The following is a 20,908-nucleotide window of genomic DNA, read 5'->3' on the forward strand; positions in this document are numbered from 1 at the left end:
ACCACAAATATCACCTAGAAATAACAAATACCGGTTGGTTCCTGGCAGCTATCTTAGCATTTTCTTTGAACCCTTAGATTCATTTTAGGCATGTATGTTGAAGCATTGGTCATTATTTTGCAGGGATCTGAATTTTCCAGAAACCTATTATTTTAATTGGTGGGCACTTCTATGGTAATTAGATGACATTTTGTAGAACAAACATTGGTATGCTTTTTATATTATATATAACCATATCATTTATCAGGAACACTCTGATAAGAAATAAGAATCTGAGATTGTTTTTCCAGCTCTGCCACAAGCTCCTTTATCCTCTGAATAATCACCCAATTATTTTTTTCTTCATTTTCTCATTTGCGAATTACATTATTTTCCCATGGTTGCCATAAAGCATAAACAATAAAAATTTCTTGTGGAAGTGTTGGAAATCTAAACAGTTAGGAAGACATGATAAGAAAGCTAGCTGCGCATTTAAAAAGGAAACCAATAATTGGACCCGTTGCTTTTTTTTTATGCTTTTGAAAGAATGAACGGCAGTCATTTTAAGGATGAGAAAGCTTTGGTGACCAGTCAAAATTCAGATTTACTGGATGACGAAGAAGTAGAAGACGAGGTTTTGTTAGATGAGGAGGACGAAGACAATGATATTACTGGAAAAACAGGAAAAGAACCCGTGACAAGCAATTTACATGAAGGAAATCCTGAGGATGAGTATGAAGAAGCCAGTGCCCTGGAGATGAGTTGCAAAACGTCTCCAGTGAGGTGAGTTAGTAAATAAGCAAGAGCAGATGCATATATGGCAGCAATTCCTTCCGCTTTGTTTTTCCATGAGGACAACATTTCAGGTGCTAGCAGTTTATGAGTAATGAATCATAAGAGCAAAGCTGAGTTAACAAGGCATGTTTGTTGTATTCATTTTGATTAGATGAAAATAAGGTGGCCATCAACATAATCCACAAGACTACAAATACATTGCTGTTTGGGAAACTCTAACCTGAGATAGATGTATAAATGAAAATTAAACGAGTACCCAGTCATTTATTTAGACCCTACCTGTAAAACACCAAGTAAAATGGAGATATCAACATTATCTAATTCATTCAAAAATCCGGTGTGTTATAAGTCAACTATTATTGAGATAAATTTCACCTAATTTGATATATATGTGTTCTATACAGGTAGGTTTTTAAATGGAAAAAAAAATTAACCGAATAGTTAAATTTTTAGGAATATTATATTTTCGTCTGGGTAGTGGGAGCTGACTAAATATTGTCATAACTGGCTTTATTTTAAGTGGAAATTATAAGCCTATAAATTGTGTCTCCACTGCACTGCTGATTTCACATCATTGACTTTAACTCTTTACCTCTTATACACACGTGCTTTAGTTATGAAAAATCTTGAAACAAATATGTTTTTAAGGTACAATATTTGTAAACACTTTGAAGAACTTGATAACGGATGCATGCTTCTTTATACTGCAAATATAATATGAAGTTTGACAGCTGTATAGATTCAGATGAAAAGTGATTTGGTTGGATAACAAACGGAAACAGAAAAAAAAAACCCTCTGTGCTTTCCCATTGGTTCATTTTAGGTATAAAGAGGAAGAATATAAAACTGGACTTTCTGCTCTAGATCATATAAGGCACTTCACAGATAGCCTCAAAATGAGGAAAATGGAAGATAATCAATATACTGAAGCTGAGCTGTCTTCTTTTAGTGCTTCCCATGTGCCGGAGGAACTTAAACAGCCGTTACACAGAAAGTCCAAGTCACAGGTACATATTTTCGTGTAGTACAGCATCATGGTGACATTGTGCCTTTGATGCCAAAAGGCAGCTAGTTTCTCTCTTTGCAATATTCTAGAATCTGAACAGGTTCAGAGGCTTTACTCAAAATGTTCACATCTTGCCTCAATGACCAAATCCAAAATGGTTAACCAATTAACATGGCTGCACTCTACACAGAGACTTCGGTGACAAATCTTGTCCTGTGGTGATTTTTCTTTTACTTGGCAGTTCCCTTACTTCTGTATAGATAGTTCATAATGTTTGCACCTGTTTATATATTACCTCAGAATTGTTTTCTAATTGGCTTGAATCTGTAGTTTTTGTCAACCTAATTATATTTTCAGACTTCTGGAAAGTGAATCCTGCCTTCAATTTTTTTTTGGTCCATTACTATGTGTAGTTAATTAACAAGTTATCTAATTATAGCATTTAAGAGTAGACTAAGGATCAGAGATGAAATGAGTTGCCAAAAGTCTGCAGCAACTTACTGGCAGATTTGGAAATAAAGCCTATTAATTTTTATTGAGTGAATCAGGACTGTGGTAACTAAAATAAATCCATTTAAGGATGCATAAATACCAATTAAAATAGCCTTCATTATTTAATCACAAAATAAAGGAAGTCAGTATTTTCTGCCTGACATCCACACTCAACCAGGTTGTTCATTTCATTTAGGTCAATTAAAAAGGAAAGAAAGAAAGAAAGAAAGAAAGAAAGAAAGAAAGAAAGAAAGAAAGAAAGAAAGAAAGAGAAAGAAAGAAAGAAAGAAAGAAAGAAAAGAAATTTCCTGTTCCTACCACATTTGTTGGTTATTTTGGCCTAACTGATCTCGAGCCCATTTTGGAGGTATCAAAACCTGACGTGTCAAACCATGTGACCCTATTGGCTTGTACATTTGGAAATGATTTCCTATTTAGCTGAGATGTTTGGACTGGTCTTAGCAGCAAATGTGGTCATATCTCAACTAAGGTTGGGAAAAGCACTGTGCTTGTGGGATGATATAAATTTTTAAATATTAGTCAATTCGGCAAAAATCTAAGATACCATGTTCTTTTTGAGTTGGAAATGAAAACACCTCACCTCAGCACTGGAGTTGCTGGCTATGTGAACTTGAGAACATCATTTCATGACTGCAGGTACCACTTCCTCATTGGAAAGTGGGTGAATCGAGGAGGTATCTAAGATCTCTTCCTGCTTTATGATTAAGTGGAGATAAAAAAATATTTTTTCATTTATAACATTAGAAGTAAACCAGCCATAGTAGACATCTAATTTTTACCTACAGATAACCATTAGAGGTAGCTAGCATTTTTTTTAAACACTTGATATCCCATTCTTCCTTCCTAATTGATCAGAGAGATACTGGGGGATCCAGGCTTTCTTTTCTGTTTTTAAATTTCTTTTAATTATTCCACCTAAAATACGTATAATTGTAAGACACAATACCTAAAAATTCCTGAAATAGTCAGAAATGGTTGAAAACAGAAGGGTCAGAGAATCTAGAGATAAAAGAGGTGATATATTTTGGTACCAGCATTTTGACATAAAGTCCCTGCCCAATTGGACTAAGACTTACCATCACAAGAAATACTAGTGTTTTGCAATCCTAACTCATATTTTTTGTATTACTTGATCATGTCATATATATCAGTTTAAAAAGGGTCAGTCCCTTTTGCATACTAACATTATTTCATGAAACTTTTTTTTTTTTCAACGTTTATTTATTTTTGGGACAGAGAGAGACAGAGCATGAATGGGGGAGGGGCAGAGAGAGAGGGAGACACAGAATCGGAAACAGGCTCCAGGCTCTGAGCCATCAGCCCAGAGCCTGACGCGGGGCTCGAACTCCCGGACCGCGAGATCGTGACCTGGCTGAAGTCGGACGCTTAACCGACTGCGCCACCCAGGCGCCCCTTTCATGAAACTTTTTATTCATTCATTCAGTTGTTATTAACTAGCAGGTATGTGCAGGGCACTGATCTTTGTGCATGAAAATGTTTATTTTCTTTGATTACCAAAAGGCAATATTTATTCTATATTCTATATAGAAGACAGTATTCTATATTTATTATTTTCTAGAATCTGAATAGAGATAGATGACTTACTCAAAACATACATATATTTACTCTGTGATTTTGATAGTGATTGAATCCAAGAGAGTTGACCAATATGACAGTGGCTGCATTCTGCATAGAATCCTCTTTGAAAAACTCTATCCTAAAGATTAATTTCATAATAATAGGTACTATTTATTTCAGGCACTCTATGTTCTGTAGTGCTTGTAATTCCTTCGCAGCCCCTGGAGGCAAGTTTTTATTATTATTATCCCCATTTGATATGAAGAAAGTGACCTTGAAAGGCTAAGCAACTTGCCCAAGGTCATACAGCTATTTGAAGAGAGGCAGGTTAGAAGCCAGAAGTCCAAAATTTTCTGTATGTTCCCTTTCATTTTTCCAAATATTAGAATGGGTTTTGTTAAAACCATTTCAGAGTATTCTCTATGTTGATCTCTAAAAGTGGGTATATTATAAAAATAAAGTTCAATGCTCACTTCACTCATATTTTAAACACTTCTAAGGACAAGGACTATATATTCTTTATCATTGATTCCCTAGGACCTAGCACAGTGCCTGGCACAGAGTAGATGCTTAGGAAATATTCCTTATATATCTGTTGAGATTTTGTAGAGGTCTAGAAGGCAAATTGCATACATAGAAGTCAAATGTGTACATTTAGAGCAATGACCCAGCAAATGAGAATCAGCCTATGAGGGCAGATTTTCTAACTGATTGCCATGATTACGGAAGAAACCACAGACTGGCCACATGTCTCAGCATGACTCTCAGAGATGAAATTCTGCTTAACAACAGAGGCATTTTGTCTTTGTTTACAGACAGTGGAATGTCTTTGGCAGGACATTAATGATTCCACTTCAGCAGCATTTTGACAAGTGAGTTTAGCAATGGATGAGACCAACAATAGCAAATCAACAGTGAAAAGTTCACTCACAAGTCAAGACCAAACATTTCATTTGAATATTTTACTTGGCAGCAAATGGGGGATTCTCTGAACGGTTATTTAGAACTGACATGATAATGAGGAAGAAAGAGCACTTCTTCACAGAACACCGCCATGCACCTTATGCTCGGTAGACACTGGAGTACCAGTTGGTTAGAATGTTGTTGGGTCTTGTGTTTTGTTTTAGGTTGTGGTAGGGCTGGCTTGATCCACCTTAGCTTTCAAGGTCTTTGGGTGTCGGCTTTGAATATATCAAACATGGAGGGAAAGCAGACAAAGGACTGGATTAAAAGTTGGGCAGAAATCCATTGTAGTTATGCCTCCTTCAGTTGAGTGACTGGTCCAGTTGAGTGACTTGGGGCGAGTCATGTCATCTCAGTGCTCTCAGTTATAAAATGCAGGAGTTGGTAGGACCGTGTCTTCTACTAGACCCCAGTGCTGTCAAGGCAGGTCTATGCCCTGCTCATATTTGTGGTTTCGGTCATAGACACACAATATTTTTGGCGCGTTGAACATGGGCATGAAGAGTGGATGGATGACCGTATCTATGGTTGGGCAGGGGGATGACTCATGTTTCTCAGTGGAGGCGTTGTTGACATTTTAGGCAGGATAATTCACTTTTTTTATCCTGGAGAGCAGATACTTTTGTGGCCCCTGGGCACTGAAGGCCAGCAGTAACACCACATCATTACAGGAACAAAACGCCCCACACTTTTCCAAACATACCATGAGGGGTGCTCCTACTCTGGGTCCCTTCTTCTGCTAACACTCACCAGCAATATTCTTCAAACTGAAAGTGATGTTTTCCAATGCCACTTACCAAGTCTCTCCTCTTCACCCCAGGCATATGCTATGATGTTGTCATTGTCCGACAAGGAGTCCCTCCATTCTACATCCCACAGTTCTTCCAACGTGTGGCACAGTATGGCAAGGGCTGCTGCGGAATCCAGTGCCATCCAGTCCATAAGCCACGTATGACATTACCAAGGTCGACCAGAGTGGGACCAAGTCCAACAGTAGCATGGCTCTTTCATCTAGGACTATTTAAAAGACTGCTGAGCAGAATGCCTTAGAAACCTGAAGGGTCACTCATTTAAAGTCTGGTGACCTTAAACTGAATGCTTAAAAAAAGAAAGAAAGAAAAAGAAAGGAAAAGAAAGAAAGAAAAAAAAGAAACTATTTATTCTCGATATTTTGTTTTGCACAGCAAAGGCAGCTGCTGACTTCTGGAAGGTCAATGCGACTTAACGTGATTCAGTGAGAATGAGCAACTTGCTGGGCAGAAGGCGTCTTCATCTGCCCTGCCCTGGGCTGTGGGTGGGTGTGAGGGCTGTGGGGATGGCGGCATTGGCACGAATGAACACTCCATAGAAACTGAATTCTTTTTTGTACAAGATCACCTGACACATGATTGGGAACAGTTGCTTTCAATGACAGATTTAATTTTTTTCTTTGTTAAAGTTTTATGTAATTTAACCCTTTGAAGACAGAAGTAGTTGGATAAAATGCACACTTGATAATTATAGAAACTGATAACAGGGAGTACTTGTTCCCCATTAACGTTTGCCTTCTTCAGTACATTGTTTAAAACTAGGGAAAAAGGGTATGTGTATATTGTAAACTATGGATGTTCAGCGCTCATAAAGGTTCAGTCAGTGAAGTAACCTGTTCATCACCAGTACCGCTGTACCACTACACTAATAAAATGTTTGCCAAATCCTTGTAATAACATCTTAATTTTAGACAATCATGTCACTGTTTTTTAATGTTTAATTTTGTGTGTGTTGCGTGTACCATGTATTTATTTGTTGGCAAACTATTGTTTGTTGATTACAACAGCACTGTTCCAGTCAGCCACTACTTTCTGACGTCTGAGGCACACCCCTTTCTGAATTTCAAGGACCAAGGTGACTCTACCTGTGTGTGGGAGTGCCAAATGGTGTTTGGCTTTTCTTAACATTCCTTTTTTGACGTTGTTTTGTTTTCCTTCTTAATGAGCTAAATACGAATAGATGCAACTTAGTTTTTGTAATACTGAAATCGATTCAATTGTATAAATGATTATAATTTCTTCATGAAAGCATGATTCTTCTAATTAAAAACTGTACCCCATATTTTATGCTGGTCGTCTGCAAGCTTGTGCGATGTTATGTTCATGTTAATCCTATTTGTAAAATGAAGTGTTCCAGACCTTATGTTAAAAGAGAGAAGTAAATAACAGACTGTATTCAGTTATTTTGCCCTTTATTGAAGAACCAGATTTGTTTTTTTTTTTTGTTTGTTTGTTTGTTTGTAATCTCATTTTGAAATAATCGGCAAGTTGAGGTACTTTCTTCAAATGCTTTGTACAATATAAACTGTTATGCCTTTCAGTGCATTACTATGGGAGGAGCAACTAAAAAATAAAGACTTACAAAAATGGTTATTTTTCCCACTGTGTGATATTTTCCCTCCTTTGTGCAATTGTAGTTTCTCTAGGGATCGAATGATTTAAAGATAAGATATCTGGGGACTTGATGCCCTGGTAGATACATGGAGTGTAGAGCATGTGTGTATTGTTTCGAGATGATGTAGGAATAGACCTTGACCCACCATGAATTGGGATATCGCTGACTCATTCTTCTGAATTTTCTCTTTGTGGAGCAAAGTCAGGGCTCATGTGCTACACCACATGGTCCTGGTTTTACTACATGTCCATAGCACCCATTTTATTTTTGTTATTTTTTTTTATTTTTTTAAGTTTATTTTTATTTGACACACACACACACACACACTCACACACACACAGTGGGGGAGGGGCAGAGAGAGAATGGGAGACAGAATCCGAAGCAGGCTTCAGGCTCTGACCTGTCAGCACAGAGCCCGTTGAGGGGCTCCAACTCACGGACTGTGAGATCATGACCTGAGCCGAAGTCAGACGCTTAACTGACTGAGCCATTCAGGCTCAAAATTAAAATTTTGTTTTTAATTACACAAACACTGTTAACTAATTCACAAGATGGAAAAAAAAACCTTTTAACTTTTCCATGTTTCTTTTAAGTCTTTGCATGCAAAATATCATTTTTTATAGTTATAGTAAGAGTGTAGGCATAATGTTCTTTCTTTACTGTGGCAAAAAAAAAGTCAATACGTATTGTTACAAGTTCAAAATAATCAACAGTTGCCCCATAGTCCATCAAGTTCGATATACTATAATTTCTTCAACCATTTCAATTCTGTTGAAAATTTAGGTTTCCTGCATTTCACTAATGTAAGCAATGGTATTTTAATTTCCATGCACAAAATGTTTTTTGTGTGTTCATATGTGTACATATATGGTTGGGATGTGAAGAGTGGTATATCCATATGATAAATTCTCCAGTGGGGGAAGCAATTATGAATTGGTCTTGCTCCTTAAATATAATGCCAATTGTTTTAAAATATGGAAATTTCATTTTTGGCTCACTGCAGAGGTTTTAACAAGGCTTGAAGAATACGTATGACACATGGAAATAGATACAGACTAATTTCTTCATTCATTTACGCATTCTTAGCCACAATGCCATATACAAAGAGAATCACATTCTTTTCTAAATGTCAGCAGCATAGGAATTAGATATATAGGGTATAAATGTTAATTTTTTAAATATAAAGTATGTATACGAAAAAGCATTCAGGAAATCTACTTAAGCTATAAATCTGGTCTGTAAAAAAAAGGAAAAGAAGGATCTAGTACTTGGGACATAAGAAAAGCACAGATCTGGAACATGCTGTGCATTTTCCTTTGTTCTAAAGAATATACCTATAAATTCTGAACCAATTTGAATATTCTCAACGCTACTAAATTTTTGTTAGGCTTTGAGCATGACATTTCAGTTGTTTGCTAATACGTAGTGGCTCCAAATTCCAAAAAGGCTTTCAAGCCCTACATTTCTGCTGTTGTCTCCATTTATTTCGCCAGCAGCCCTGCACCACGTGCCCCTGTGGGGGCTGGTGAGATATGGTGGAGACAATATTGGATTTGGAAACTGAAGGCCTGGGTTTGAGGTCGGGGTCCACTGCTTCACTGGCTTTGAGGTCTCGGGCAAGTCACATACCTCTCGAAACCTCATCTATGAAACCAGGGTAATAACACTTGCTTCTGTTGCTGCCGCATTGGGTTTCTGTGACTGTCAAAACTCAAAATACAGCTTTGGAAATCTTTGCTAAAACTTTGACACCTGCAAGGCATTTATACATTTCATGGTAGGAATTAAGGAAACACAATATATGCATGTGTCTATGTATATATGTGTATACACATATGAATCTACAGACACACATACACAAACATTATACTAAGAGAAAAGTTTTAGAATGTAAAAGAAATCTACTCTAGACTTTACAGAAGTAGACATGGACATTTTCTACAAAAAAAATATTGATAGTTCCTGAACAAATATGTATCTTTGAAAAATAAAGCTTAGCCCTTTGAAGATACGAGCTATTCAGTATAATTGTTGAGAGCTCTCAAAAAATTTAAGGACAGTTAAGAAAGTACATTTAAACAGTAGGCACATTGAAGGCTGCCTGGGTGGCTCAGTCGGTTAAGTGTACTGACTCTTGATTTCAGCTCAGGTCATGACCCCACGGTTTGGGAGATCAAGCCCCACGTCGGACTCTGTGCTGTGTGGACCCGGCTTGGGATTCTGTCTCCCTCTATCTCTGTCCCTCCCTGCTCACGCACTCTGTCTCTCAAAGATAAATAAATAAATAAATAAATAAAAAGAATAGGCACATTCATGGTTTTTTTATTTTCAGATAATGACCATCAACCAATTATATTTCTGTACAGAATAAATGAGTTATCCATTTTTAACTGCCTGTTATGTCAATGTCCCGCTGAAAATATGCACATCCGTTACCTCAGTCATCCCAGAAGGCCTGAAGCAGGCAGCCTTACTCCTGTTTCACAGATGAGGAAACTGGATCTCAGAGAGTTCGAGGACCTCGCTCAAAGTTAATAGGCTGGGAACGGGCTGGCTGAGATTCCAGGGGTGTCTGGCTCCTTATCCCACTCTTAGCTAAGAGTCTCAGACCTCCTGATTGAGGCACAGCTAACAAAAATCCAAAAAGGAATGTTCCAAATCAAAGAAATGTGCCCACAGAGAGTAAAGCTGTCAGAGATGCAAATGTGCCCGGGAGACATTTAGGCGTCTGAGTCTTGGCTGTAAAGAGTTTGGAAGGTGAGTGCCAAGCACTAGGTTCCAAGCTTTTTCTATTCAGGTTATCTCAAGTCAAACCAGCAATACCAGTGCTTTTTTGAATGATCCTAAATGATTCCTTAGCAAGAGAAGGGCCTGAGTAATCTTTTTTGCAAATTCGTAGCAGGTGGCTTGAGTTTCCTCCTTACCCTTTTTGGAAAAAAAAAATGATTTACCCCAAACCTACATTTTGAAATTATTAACATGGAATGAATTAAGCCCTTTCTAAAATCGTTAGCAGACTCATCATGAGAGAAAGCAAATGTAGAAGCAAGTGCAGTTGAGAAGTTTGGAGAGCCAGCCAGCTCTTCCCCAAGAGATTTAGGCTAGGATTTAATTGTCTGTTATATTTCGCACAACCCATTTCTGAATAGAAGAGACTGTCCTTGGGGCAGCATGTATTTAGAAAAAGGATGTATGATGGTTACTATAAAAAAATTCCAGAAAACAACAAAGACTCATGAAAGGGCGGAGCAATTGGAACCCTTGTGCACTGCTGGTGGGAATGTACATTGGTGCAGGCACTATGGAAACCAACATGGAGGTTCCTCAAACAATTAAAAATAGAACTGCCATATGATCCAGCAATCCCACTCCTGGAGAGATACCCAAAAGGAATTCAAAGCAGGGTCTCAAAGAGATATTTGTACACTCATGTTCACAGCAGCATTGTTCACAGTAGCTGAAGACTGGAAGCAACCCACATATCTATCGGTGGATAAATAAACAAAATGTGGCATATACATATAATGGAACATTATTCAGTCTTAAAAAAGAAAGAAATTCTGACATATGCTATCATATGGATAAACCTTGAGGATATTATGCTAGGTAAATAAGCTAGTCGCAAAAAGACAAATACTGTATGATTCCACTCATAGAAAGTACCTAAAATAGTCAAATTCATAGAGATAGAAAGTAGAATGGTGATTGCCAGAGGCTGGTGCCAGGAAAGAATGGGGAATTGTTGTTTAATTGATACAGAGTTTCAGAGAAGTGGATGTGGGAGAGTTCATGACAGTTACAGGGAAAGCTGGGGAATCAGGTTTAGGAAATAATCCAGAACCAATGGGTACGCAATAGCAAGAACCCTGGGCCACCTCTTAGGCTGTCATCATCAAGATGAATCAACTACCATTTTGTTCAGTCTTTCTTGTCACTCTGGGTCCAGATTAAAATTCCAGGGATAGAGCTTGAAATTGGCCCTACTTATAACCCTACATGATCCAGAGCATCATTAAATGCATCTAAAGGTATGGGACACAAAAAGTCAGTTCCCATAAAGCTAAATTGAGAAGCTCCTCACAAATAAGTGGGAATAAAATGATGGATGTAAAAAAATATATTCATACTACTTAATGATAGGGAAACTAACTACATGTAAGGAACAATAATTTCAGGGAAGGACGTAGGATTTGGTGATTTTAAGAGTTACCAGAGGGATAACCTGACAGTGCATGCAAAATTAGGACTGTTCCAGAAGCCAAAGGACCTACAATCCTCTCAGGAATAATTCTTCCAGAAAATTCTTAAAGTAAGGATTTTTGTTACTGTGTTTTTCTGTTTTGTTTTATCCAATCATGGTTCCTACTGACAGTTCTACCAAGATTGGCAATAAAATTGTAGTCAAGCAGCCATGTGTTAACCGTAATTAGAGATTGATTCATAAAAGGATTTGCTCATTTCTATGGGATGCATGTAGTAATCATGGTCAGTAAGAAACGAAAGGGTTTGAATTAAAAGCACAGTAAATCAATGTCTAGAAAGAAAAGCAGAAACCACTCTAAAATTTTAATGCAAACGGTTGCATATAAAAACATCGGAAGCTCTGGAAGAGCAAAACGAAAGGGTAGAATGTTAACCAGAGACCCGGAAGTGGCCTGCCCCTCCCCCTCCCCCCCACAGCGTCATGAAAGCATGGCTGCTGTTCCTGCTGCTGCATCTCCTAATGTGCCTGCCTCCACTGCTGTTGCTGACACCTCTGAATGTCTATACCCCCAGCTGCTACTACTCGAGGAGTCACTCTTCTTGCTGCCTTCCCACCTCCCACCAGTGGTTTCCATCACACCTCACTGGAAGCCAGCTGGGGAATGAGGTTTTCCCACATCCAGGCCCCAGTAATACCAGTGGGAATGGTGCTAAATACCAACAGACCATATCTGACCTAGGACCGGCTAAACCCAACGCACGCTCTAGATTCCTGGAGAAATCCTCTGACAGCTTCCCACTGGGTTTTGAATAGACACAACACATCAACGTGGCCTCCAAGCACCCCCCGCCCCCATGACCTAGTTTTTGGCTACCTCTCTAGTCTGGCCCCACTGACCTATCTCAAAGGTGCTGAATGACTTTCAGTCACCAAGTTCAACTTCACTTTTAAGGACTTCACACAGGGCACTCTGTGAACTTAGAACACGCCCTCTTGTCTCTCTCTCAATCTAGAGCCAGCCCCCCACATTCTTAGTTGGTTAAACTAACTTACTCTTCAGATTTTAAGTTATCTACTACTTCTTCTGAAAAACCTCTCTCGATACATTCTACTCTCCTCCACCTATTAATGTAAATGAACAGTCCTGTTGTAGTCTCTCATCGAGGAATGTGCTACATATTTGGTGTACCTATTATAGTTTGTAACTGTATATATATGCATGAATATTTTTTTTTCAACGTTTATTTATTTTTGGGACAGAGAGAGACAGAGCATGAACGGGGGATGGGCAGAGAGAGAGGGAGACACAGAATCAGAAACAGGCTCCAGGCTCTGAGCCATCAGCCCAGAGCCTGACGTGGGGCTCGAACTCACGGACCACGAGATCGTGACCTGGCTGAAGTCGGACGCTTAACCGACTGCGCCACCCAGGCACCCCAATGCATGAATAATTTAAGATGGTTGTTCCTAAAATCTTAAGATCCACGAATGTACCATGTCTACTTTGATCAATGTTATATTCCCAGCGATTAATACAGAGTATGGCGCTCTGTGACTACTCTATACATTTTTATCAAATTAATGAATAAATAAATAAGTTTCCTGAAAGGATGTACATCAAACCAATGTCAGTGGCTACCTCTAAGACAAGTGGAAAAAGTAACTTTTTATAGTATGCACTTTTGTTTTAATGGTTTTAACAGGAAAGAGTTACTTTTATGTTTAAAAAAACACACATTTTGGAATTGAGACTCTCAATTCTAAGAATTCATCCTAAGAAACTAGTTAGCACTGCACACTAATATTTGTATACATGGATATTCATTAAAACATTAATAATCAAAAATTATTATCAGCATAGAAGTCAAATGAAAGAAACTTACTGAACTAAACTGTGCTGTGTCTGCATGCCCACAGTTAAGTACATGGACAGATAGTCCTAAGATCTTAAATGAACAATCAGGTTACAGTTGGCTGAAGCTATATACTGCAATATTTTACTACTTAGTAGAATCATGCATGAATTTTTATTTGTCTTTTACTTTGCTTATTTCCATTTTTGCATTATCTAAAAATAAACATGTGTTTCTTTTTAAACAAGAAAAACATTATTATAAAAACAAGCAAAAAATTTCTTCCAAATTAAGTAAATAGTGCCAAGAGAAGAAAAAAGAGGTCTTCTCTAAGAGAGTGACACAGGTGCTTTCAGACCAACTGTGTTGGTTGACGCCAACCTGCTCCCTCTCAAATGACAACAGAGAGATCTATAAAGAGCGATGATGGTCTTATGCGAGATCCAAGGTCACATAGCTGATCCGAAGTCCAAACCCATTGCTTTCTGGAACACTGCAGTGGGAACCATGTCTCGGTAAGGAATAGGTTATGAGCACAGCGGGTAAAATCTTCGTGTCCAACAAGGGAGCTTGGGTCAAGGATTTCTACAATGAGTTCAAGGGTTAGATTATTTCCAAATATGCCCAAATTGACACCATGCTGTAGATGTTGGACCCTATTTGAACTTGTTTTTTACGTATCATTAATAAAAAGAAACTATGTCTGTAAGGCAATAAAGTTACTGTGCATGTTAAAAATTAGAGTTACAGTACCCATTCCCTATATATTGATTTATATTTATTTCAATTCTTTATAAAAATTTTTTTAATGTTTATTTATTTTTGAGAGAGAGATACAGAGTACGAGTGGGAGAGGGGCAGAGAGAGAGAGAGTGGGATACACAGAATCTGAAGCAGGATCCAGGCTTTGAGCCGTCAGCACAGAACCCAACGCGAGACTCAAACTCACGAACTGTCAGATGATGACCCGAGCCGAAGTTGGATGCTTATCCAACGGAGCCATCCAGTCACCTCTATTTATTTCATTTCAGTTTCAGGCTCTAACTACTCACCAGAAATGGGCTCTTTTAACTAGCTGAATGGTGTCGAGCTCATACATGCAAGAAAGCAGTGGTCAAAGGCATCTTGTGTCAAAACCCTGCTCCAATTTGACATCACAGAAGGCAAAATTGACTTTTAATGCTTTCTCTACATTATTGCTCTGTAGGATAAAATGTTGGCTTCTTCCAATCATGTCTTTTAGGCAAAAGCATCTTTAAATCAGGATAAATATACTGGGAGAACAAAGAATCAGAGATTTCCCCAAAGAAGCAAAGTTAACAAGGCCAGCAGGAGGCCAGCTGGTGTCCTGACCTTGTCAAAAAATATCTCCTCACCGCCACCATTGAAATCATCTCCCTCTGTAACAGTCACATTCTTTTCACTTAAGATAATAATGGATTTTTTTCTAGGAGGAAGGTCATATTAAGTGACTTCAGTCTGTATTATTGTGAATTAGTTAATTGATCCTTTTGTCTGTGGTAGCAAGGAGAAGAGATATTTTCTGAAGAGATGAGAGTTGGTGAAAACAGAATGTAAGGGGACAGACTGGAGTCCCTCTCTGAATGGCAAGGCTGGGACATCTGAAGCAGGGAGGGTAGCAGCAATCTGAGGGCTCTGTGTACCTGGGAGAGGTAAAGCAAGAGGAGAGTCCAGCCTTTTTTGTTTGGTTTTTCTTTGCTGTGTTTTTGTCAAGGACCAAGTCTTTCATCAAAATTCACTTGCTGAAAACAAAAGTGTGGACTAAGGTCTTCCATTTGACAGACCGGAAAGAAAAAATAACAGAAGAATACATTGGAAACCTCAATGAAGAATTTTGGAGAAATAAATCCATCGCGATAGCAGAAATCTTCAATTAGCTCTATGGCCTTGGAAACCTCTTTTGAACAACAATAAGGATAAAGACTTGCATTGTTTAGCTCTGAATTTCAACATGTTCTTTTCAGAGAAGTATGCAGCCCCTCCCCCCCCCCATAGCATTACTAATTTAGAGCCCACTGTTATTTAAGTGGTGACATTTTCCTTATTGTTCTTTTATGCACTTAAAATCAATACTTTTCATATTCTTCTGAAAAGTCCAATACATTCTGGAGAATCAACTGAAAAGTGGCTTCCAGCTCCTTTCAATTTTTTCCTAAAATGCCATCCAAAGATATAAAAATTAAAGAATAATTGGAGAAAGTGGGATCTTTTTCATTCATGTTTTAATGTTCAGAAAATATTCAGGACTATCTCCTAGGCTTAATTGGCTACCACAGTTCTTGCAAAGGCAACAGCAATATGGATAACATTCAAAGGTAGAGTCAAAGAGATCTGACGTCTTAGCATTTTTGCCACAAACTAGCTGTGTGATCTCGTGGAAGAACAGTGATTCCCGAATTTTAACCGTTTATATATCACTCCTTCTTCTTGTATCTGTATACCATCAGTATTGTTTACTTAGCATTTTTGTCATCTTGACTTATTTATTTACACGTTGATCATTTGATTTTAATTTTTTTTTCAACGTTTATTTATTTTTGGGACAGAGAGAGACAGAGCATGAACGGGGGAGGGGCAGAGAGAGAGGGAGACACAGAATCGGAAACAGGCTCCAGGCTCTGAGCCATCAGCCCAGAGCCTGACGCGGGGCTCGAACTCACAGACCGCGAGATCGTGACCTGGCTGAAGTCGGACGCTTAACCGACTGCGCCACCCAGGCGCCCCAGATCATTTGATTTTAAAAGAACATATCCATAGAAAGCCACTTTCCACAAATATCACTTAGTCATAAAAATAAGCACAATGAAAAACTACAATATTATTAGGCTCTAGCAAGACCCTTGGGTTTGACATATTACTTCCTGGGCATATTGAAAAGCACACACTCCTGTTAGAGATGCCCATGTGACCAGTTCTATCTAATGGATTGTGAGGGAGGTACACGTGGCACTTCTAGGCCAAATAATTTAATGACAGTACGCAGTGCTCTCTAGTTTCTTCCTCTGATGTGGCAAAGAAAAAAGCTATGGGTTCTACATGTTGCTGACATAAGATAGTAGAGCCTCAGCCCGGGTTCCTGAGAAATGGTGTCACAGACCTGATTCCATTCCAAACACTATTATATCCATTAAGATCTAAACTTTGATTAGGAAATATACTTTTCATTAGTCCAGACACGTCGATGTCTTTTTTGCCCACAGCAAAGCTTAACCTATTTTGATTAATACAACACCGTGGCCTCTGCCTAGGACCATGGTCTCTCTGTCTAATTGCTCTTTATTCAAAAAGGGGGATATTTGGAAATATGATAGAAGTTAGAAAAATATTAGCTCTAATTTGAGACTTTCTTCTTGAGTATAATGAAAAATTTAAGAATAATTAAAATGAGAACGATTTTCTGTCATGCACTTCAAATCTGTCTGTATGCCTTGAAATACACTGGGCAAAATATGCAAACTCATTGATCCTTGGATCCTTTATCAAGAAAATAATAGAAAATAATTGACTCTCTGTTGATTAGAGAAATACATGAAAAGATGGCAGTTAGCACACAATAAAAATTTTTGGTGGGTTTTGTTTTAAAGTTACATGACATTAAAAAATAAATAATCCAGTGAAGAAATGGGCAAAAGAACACGAATAGACACTTTTCCAAAGAAGACATCCAGATGGCTAACAGACACATGAAAAGATGCTCAACATCACTCATCATCAGGGAAATGCAAATCAAAACCACAATGAGATACTACCTTACACCAGTCAGAATGGCTAACATTAACAACTCAGGCAACAACAGATGTTGGCAAGGATGCGGAGAAAGGGCAACCCTTTTGCACTGCTAGTGGGAATGCAAACTGATGCAGCCACTCTGGAAAATGGTATGGAGGTTCATCAAAAAATTAAAAATAGAACTATCCTGTGAGCCAACAATTACACTACTATGTATTTATCCAAAGGATACAAAAATGCTGATTCAAAGGGGCACATGCACTCCATTGTTTATAACGGTACTATCAACAATAGCCAAAGTATGGGAAGAGTCCAAATGTCCACCAACTGAAGAATGGATAAAGAAGATATGGTATATATATATGTATATATATATATATATATATATATATATATATATACAATGGAATATTACTCAGTGGTCAAAAAGAGTGAAATTTTGCCATTTGCAATAACATGGATGGAACTACAGTGTGTTATGCTAAGTGAAGTAAGTCAGAGAAAGATAAATATCATATGATTTCACTTATAGTGGAATTTAAGAAACCAAACAAATGAACATAGGGGAAGAGAAGTAAAAATAATATAAAAACAGAGAGGGAGACAAACCGTAAGAGACCCTTAAAAACAGAGAACAAACTGAGGGTTGCTGGAGGGGTATTGGGTGGGGGATGGGCTAAATGGGTGATGGGCTTTAAGGAGGGCACTTGTTGAATGAGCATTGGGTGTTACATGTAGGTGACAAATCACTAAATTCTATTCCTGAAACCATTTTTACACTATATGTTAACTAGGATTTAAATTTAAAACAATAAAATAAATTAATTAAAAAAATAAGTTAATAAATAAAGTTACATGACATTATACAATGTAGCATATGTACATTTTGAATAGCAAATATTTATTTTGAATGCTTCTAGGCTCTAAGGGACATAGGAAACAAAACATATCTTGTCTGGGACAAGCCTCTCTAGCTGGTGACATTCATACGGAGACATGAATATTGGAAAGAAGTCCTCCATGAATGGTCTAGGTGAACTGGGTAGCAGTTAAAAGGATCAGTGTATAAAAATCTTCAGGCACGCTGATATGAGCAACAAAAGAATGAAATTAGGAAAACCAGATAAACCAGAGAACAAGTTGTAGAGGAGGTAAAGAAGTGTCTCGGTTGGATTATGTTTTAGAGGGAGAGTTAAGGCTTAGTGATACTTATACAGTATTCGAATAGTACCTAAAATAATAATTATCATTTATTGAATCCTTAGTATGTATTTAGCACTGAGGATAATGCTTTTATTTATTTATTTATAATTTTTTTATTGTTTATTTTTGAGAGAGGGAGAGAGAGCAGGGTGGGGGGGGAGAGCAAAGAGAGAGAGGGAGACACAGAATCTGAAGCAGGCTCTAGGCTCTGAGCTGTCAGCACAGATCCTGACATGGGGCTCAAACTCACGTGCTGTGAGATCATGACCTGAGCCAAAGTCGGATGCTTAACCAACTGAGCTACCCAGACAGCCCAATGCTTTTATTTCTTTTAACCATCACAGTGATCCTGCAATGTGAGATAGACATTATTATAATTCCCACTTTATCATCTTGGAAACTGAAGCTAAAGAGGTTAAGAAACTTACCCCAGATTACACATTAGATTCGTAAAAGAGCTGGGAACCCACCCAGGTGTATCTGACCCCAAAGGCTGTGAACTCTATCACTCTTCCATTCTGATGACAAGGGATGCTGTTTTACTTTTCCAATAATTACATTTTTCTATATCAACTGTATCCTGTTCTTTGTGTTTTGAATACTTGGAATTTAATCATGAAGACAGCCTAAGATATCCATGTGCTTAGGATTTTGCCTGTGTAAACAGAATACTTTGCAGAGGAATGCAGGGGTTGAGGGTTGCATGAACAGCCCAGCTATGCAGAGTAGGGTGGATGCCACTTAACTTTGAACAATTACTCACATATGTCTTGAGCATGAAAACTATTTGTTGGTTTCCTACAATTATCCATGGAACGGTGGAAGGTTCTGGGTCATTTCATGGTAGGTGGTTGCTTTCCAAACAAAGTCATTTCTGTATGTACATGGGTTTGTGTGAGTATGAGGGGGTGGAGAGGGAATGAGGGGCAAGTGAAAAAATAGATGGATTAGAAATTGGCTAGTGACATGCGGCACTGTTGAAGTTGGCTTTAAAGACAATTGCAGTGAATGTGTTGTAGCAAGAGGAAGCATAACGCAAAATGCACATGGTGTGAGCCAGACATATCTGGTTAAGGATTACAGCTCTGTTGTTAGCTGATGCATGACCATAGAGGGGAGTAAAGAACAGCTATCACTTAACAGGGGAGACTACTGCAAACATTTGACGCATTTGAACAGGGTGGTGCACAATCCATGTTCAAGAAATAGTAATAATGAATGGGCAGTATTGAGGTTCACTACAATCTCTCCTTTTTTTCTTTTTATGTTTCAATAAGTTATTTCATTCATTTTTTTGTGTAGAATATAGCTTCTCATGGTAAAAATTCAAAAGTTATAGAAGAGATACAATAAAAAATAATCCTGTATCCCAGCAACTTGGTTCTCCTACACAAACAAATCCTGTTGTAAGATTCTTAGATATCTTTTCAGAAGACAAGCATATTACTCTTTTTATTTCTCCCACTAATGGTAGCATACCACATACTCCTGGATTTTTTTTAGTTTATGTTGGTAATCATTGCATATAAATTCAAATAAATTTCTCTTAACCTTCTTTTTCCCCTTCCTTCCTTCTTCTTTCCTTCCTTCCTTCCTTCCTTCCTTTCTTCCTTCCTTCCTTCCTTCCTTCCCCTCTTCTCTTTTATCAAGTATGTAATATTCCATTGAACCCGAATTTGATTGACCAGTCCCCTACCAATGAATATTTAGGGGTGTTTCACACATTTCATTGTTGGGAACTTGAATGAATATCTTGGTAAAGAGTCGTAAAATTGCAAGGTCAAAGAGTATGGAAATTAGATTCATCTCTAAAGGGTTGTCATCAGTTTATATTCTCGTTATTGTTTCCCCATATCTACACAACAAATAATACAATATTTTGATCTATGCCAACCTAAGATAATAAAATATAGTGTACATCTTTTACTATGAGGTTGTGTGAAATCTTTTGTATGTTTAAAAACTATTAGTTTTTCTTTTTACGTAAAGTATCTGCTTAGTTATCTGTTCCTATCTTTCGTCTGGAATTTTATTGAGTTATTGATTTTGTTTTATAAAGAGCCCTTTACTTAAATAAGCAGCCTTTTATTTGTGATATTAATCGCAACTTTTAACATCTTTTGTGATCTTCTGTTTCACCTTGCAGAGATTATTTCTGCAGTGGAATTCATTGATCTTTTCTTCCTTTTTTGATTTGCTCATATATAGACAGAAGTTCCCGTTATGATTTTTTCCCATTATGATTATTTTTAAATTTTATTTTGATCCACCTAAATTCATTTCACTGTAAGGCATAACATAGGGATTGTATTTAGTTTCCCGAACACCTTTTAACAATAATTGACCTTTTTACAGCTGATTTTAAATGCCACCTTTTCATATACTAGATTTCTATATGAGTTTTGTTTATTCTGGGGGCTTTCATTCCTTCCACTAATCAATCTACCTATTGAGAAGCCATTAGCATGCTAGTTTAATCAGTACAGCTTTTTAAAAAGTTTAATGGTAGGGTCAAAGTTATTCTATACAATCCTGTGAGTTGTACACGGCTCATTTTCAGAATCATTTTTTACATAAACTATAGGGTTAGTGATGCTACCTTCCTTCTCATCCCCAGGAATTGTTCAGCACAGCCAACAC

General features: G+C 37.8%; 1 protein-coding gene across 9 annotated transcripts in view; it reads left to right on the forward strand.

Moving 5' to 3' along the window:
• Nucleotides 1-7,232, forward strand: part of MECOM (MDS1 and EVI1 complex locus) — a 561,175-nt gene extending 553,943 nt beyond the window's left edge. For all 9 annotated transcript variants that reach the window (XM_019810458.2, XM_003991927.4, XM_019810459.2 and 6 more), the window contains 3 exons: nt 526-762; nt 1,598-1,781; nt 5,655-7,232. In XM_019810458.2, coding sequence (XP_019666017.2) covers nt 526-762; nt 1,598-1,781; nt 5,655-5,789 — 556 coding nt within the window. In that variant the 3' untranslated portion in view covers nt 5,790-7,232. The remainder of the gene's footprint in view (nt 1-525; nt 763-1,597; nt 1,782-5,654) is intronic.
• The last annotated feature ends 13,676 nt before the right edge of the window (nt 7,233-20,908 follow it).

This window comes from Felis catus, chromosome C2 (genome assembly GCF_018350175.1).
Source record: "Felis catus isolate Fca126 chromosome C2, F.catus_Fca126_mat1.0, whole genome shotgun sequence".
NCBI lineage: Eukaryota > Metazoa > Chordata > Mammalia > Carnivora > Felidae > Felis > Felis catus.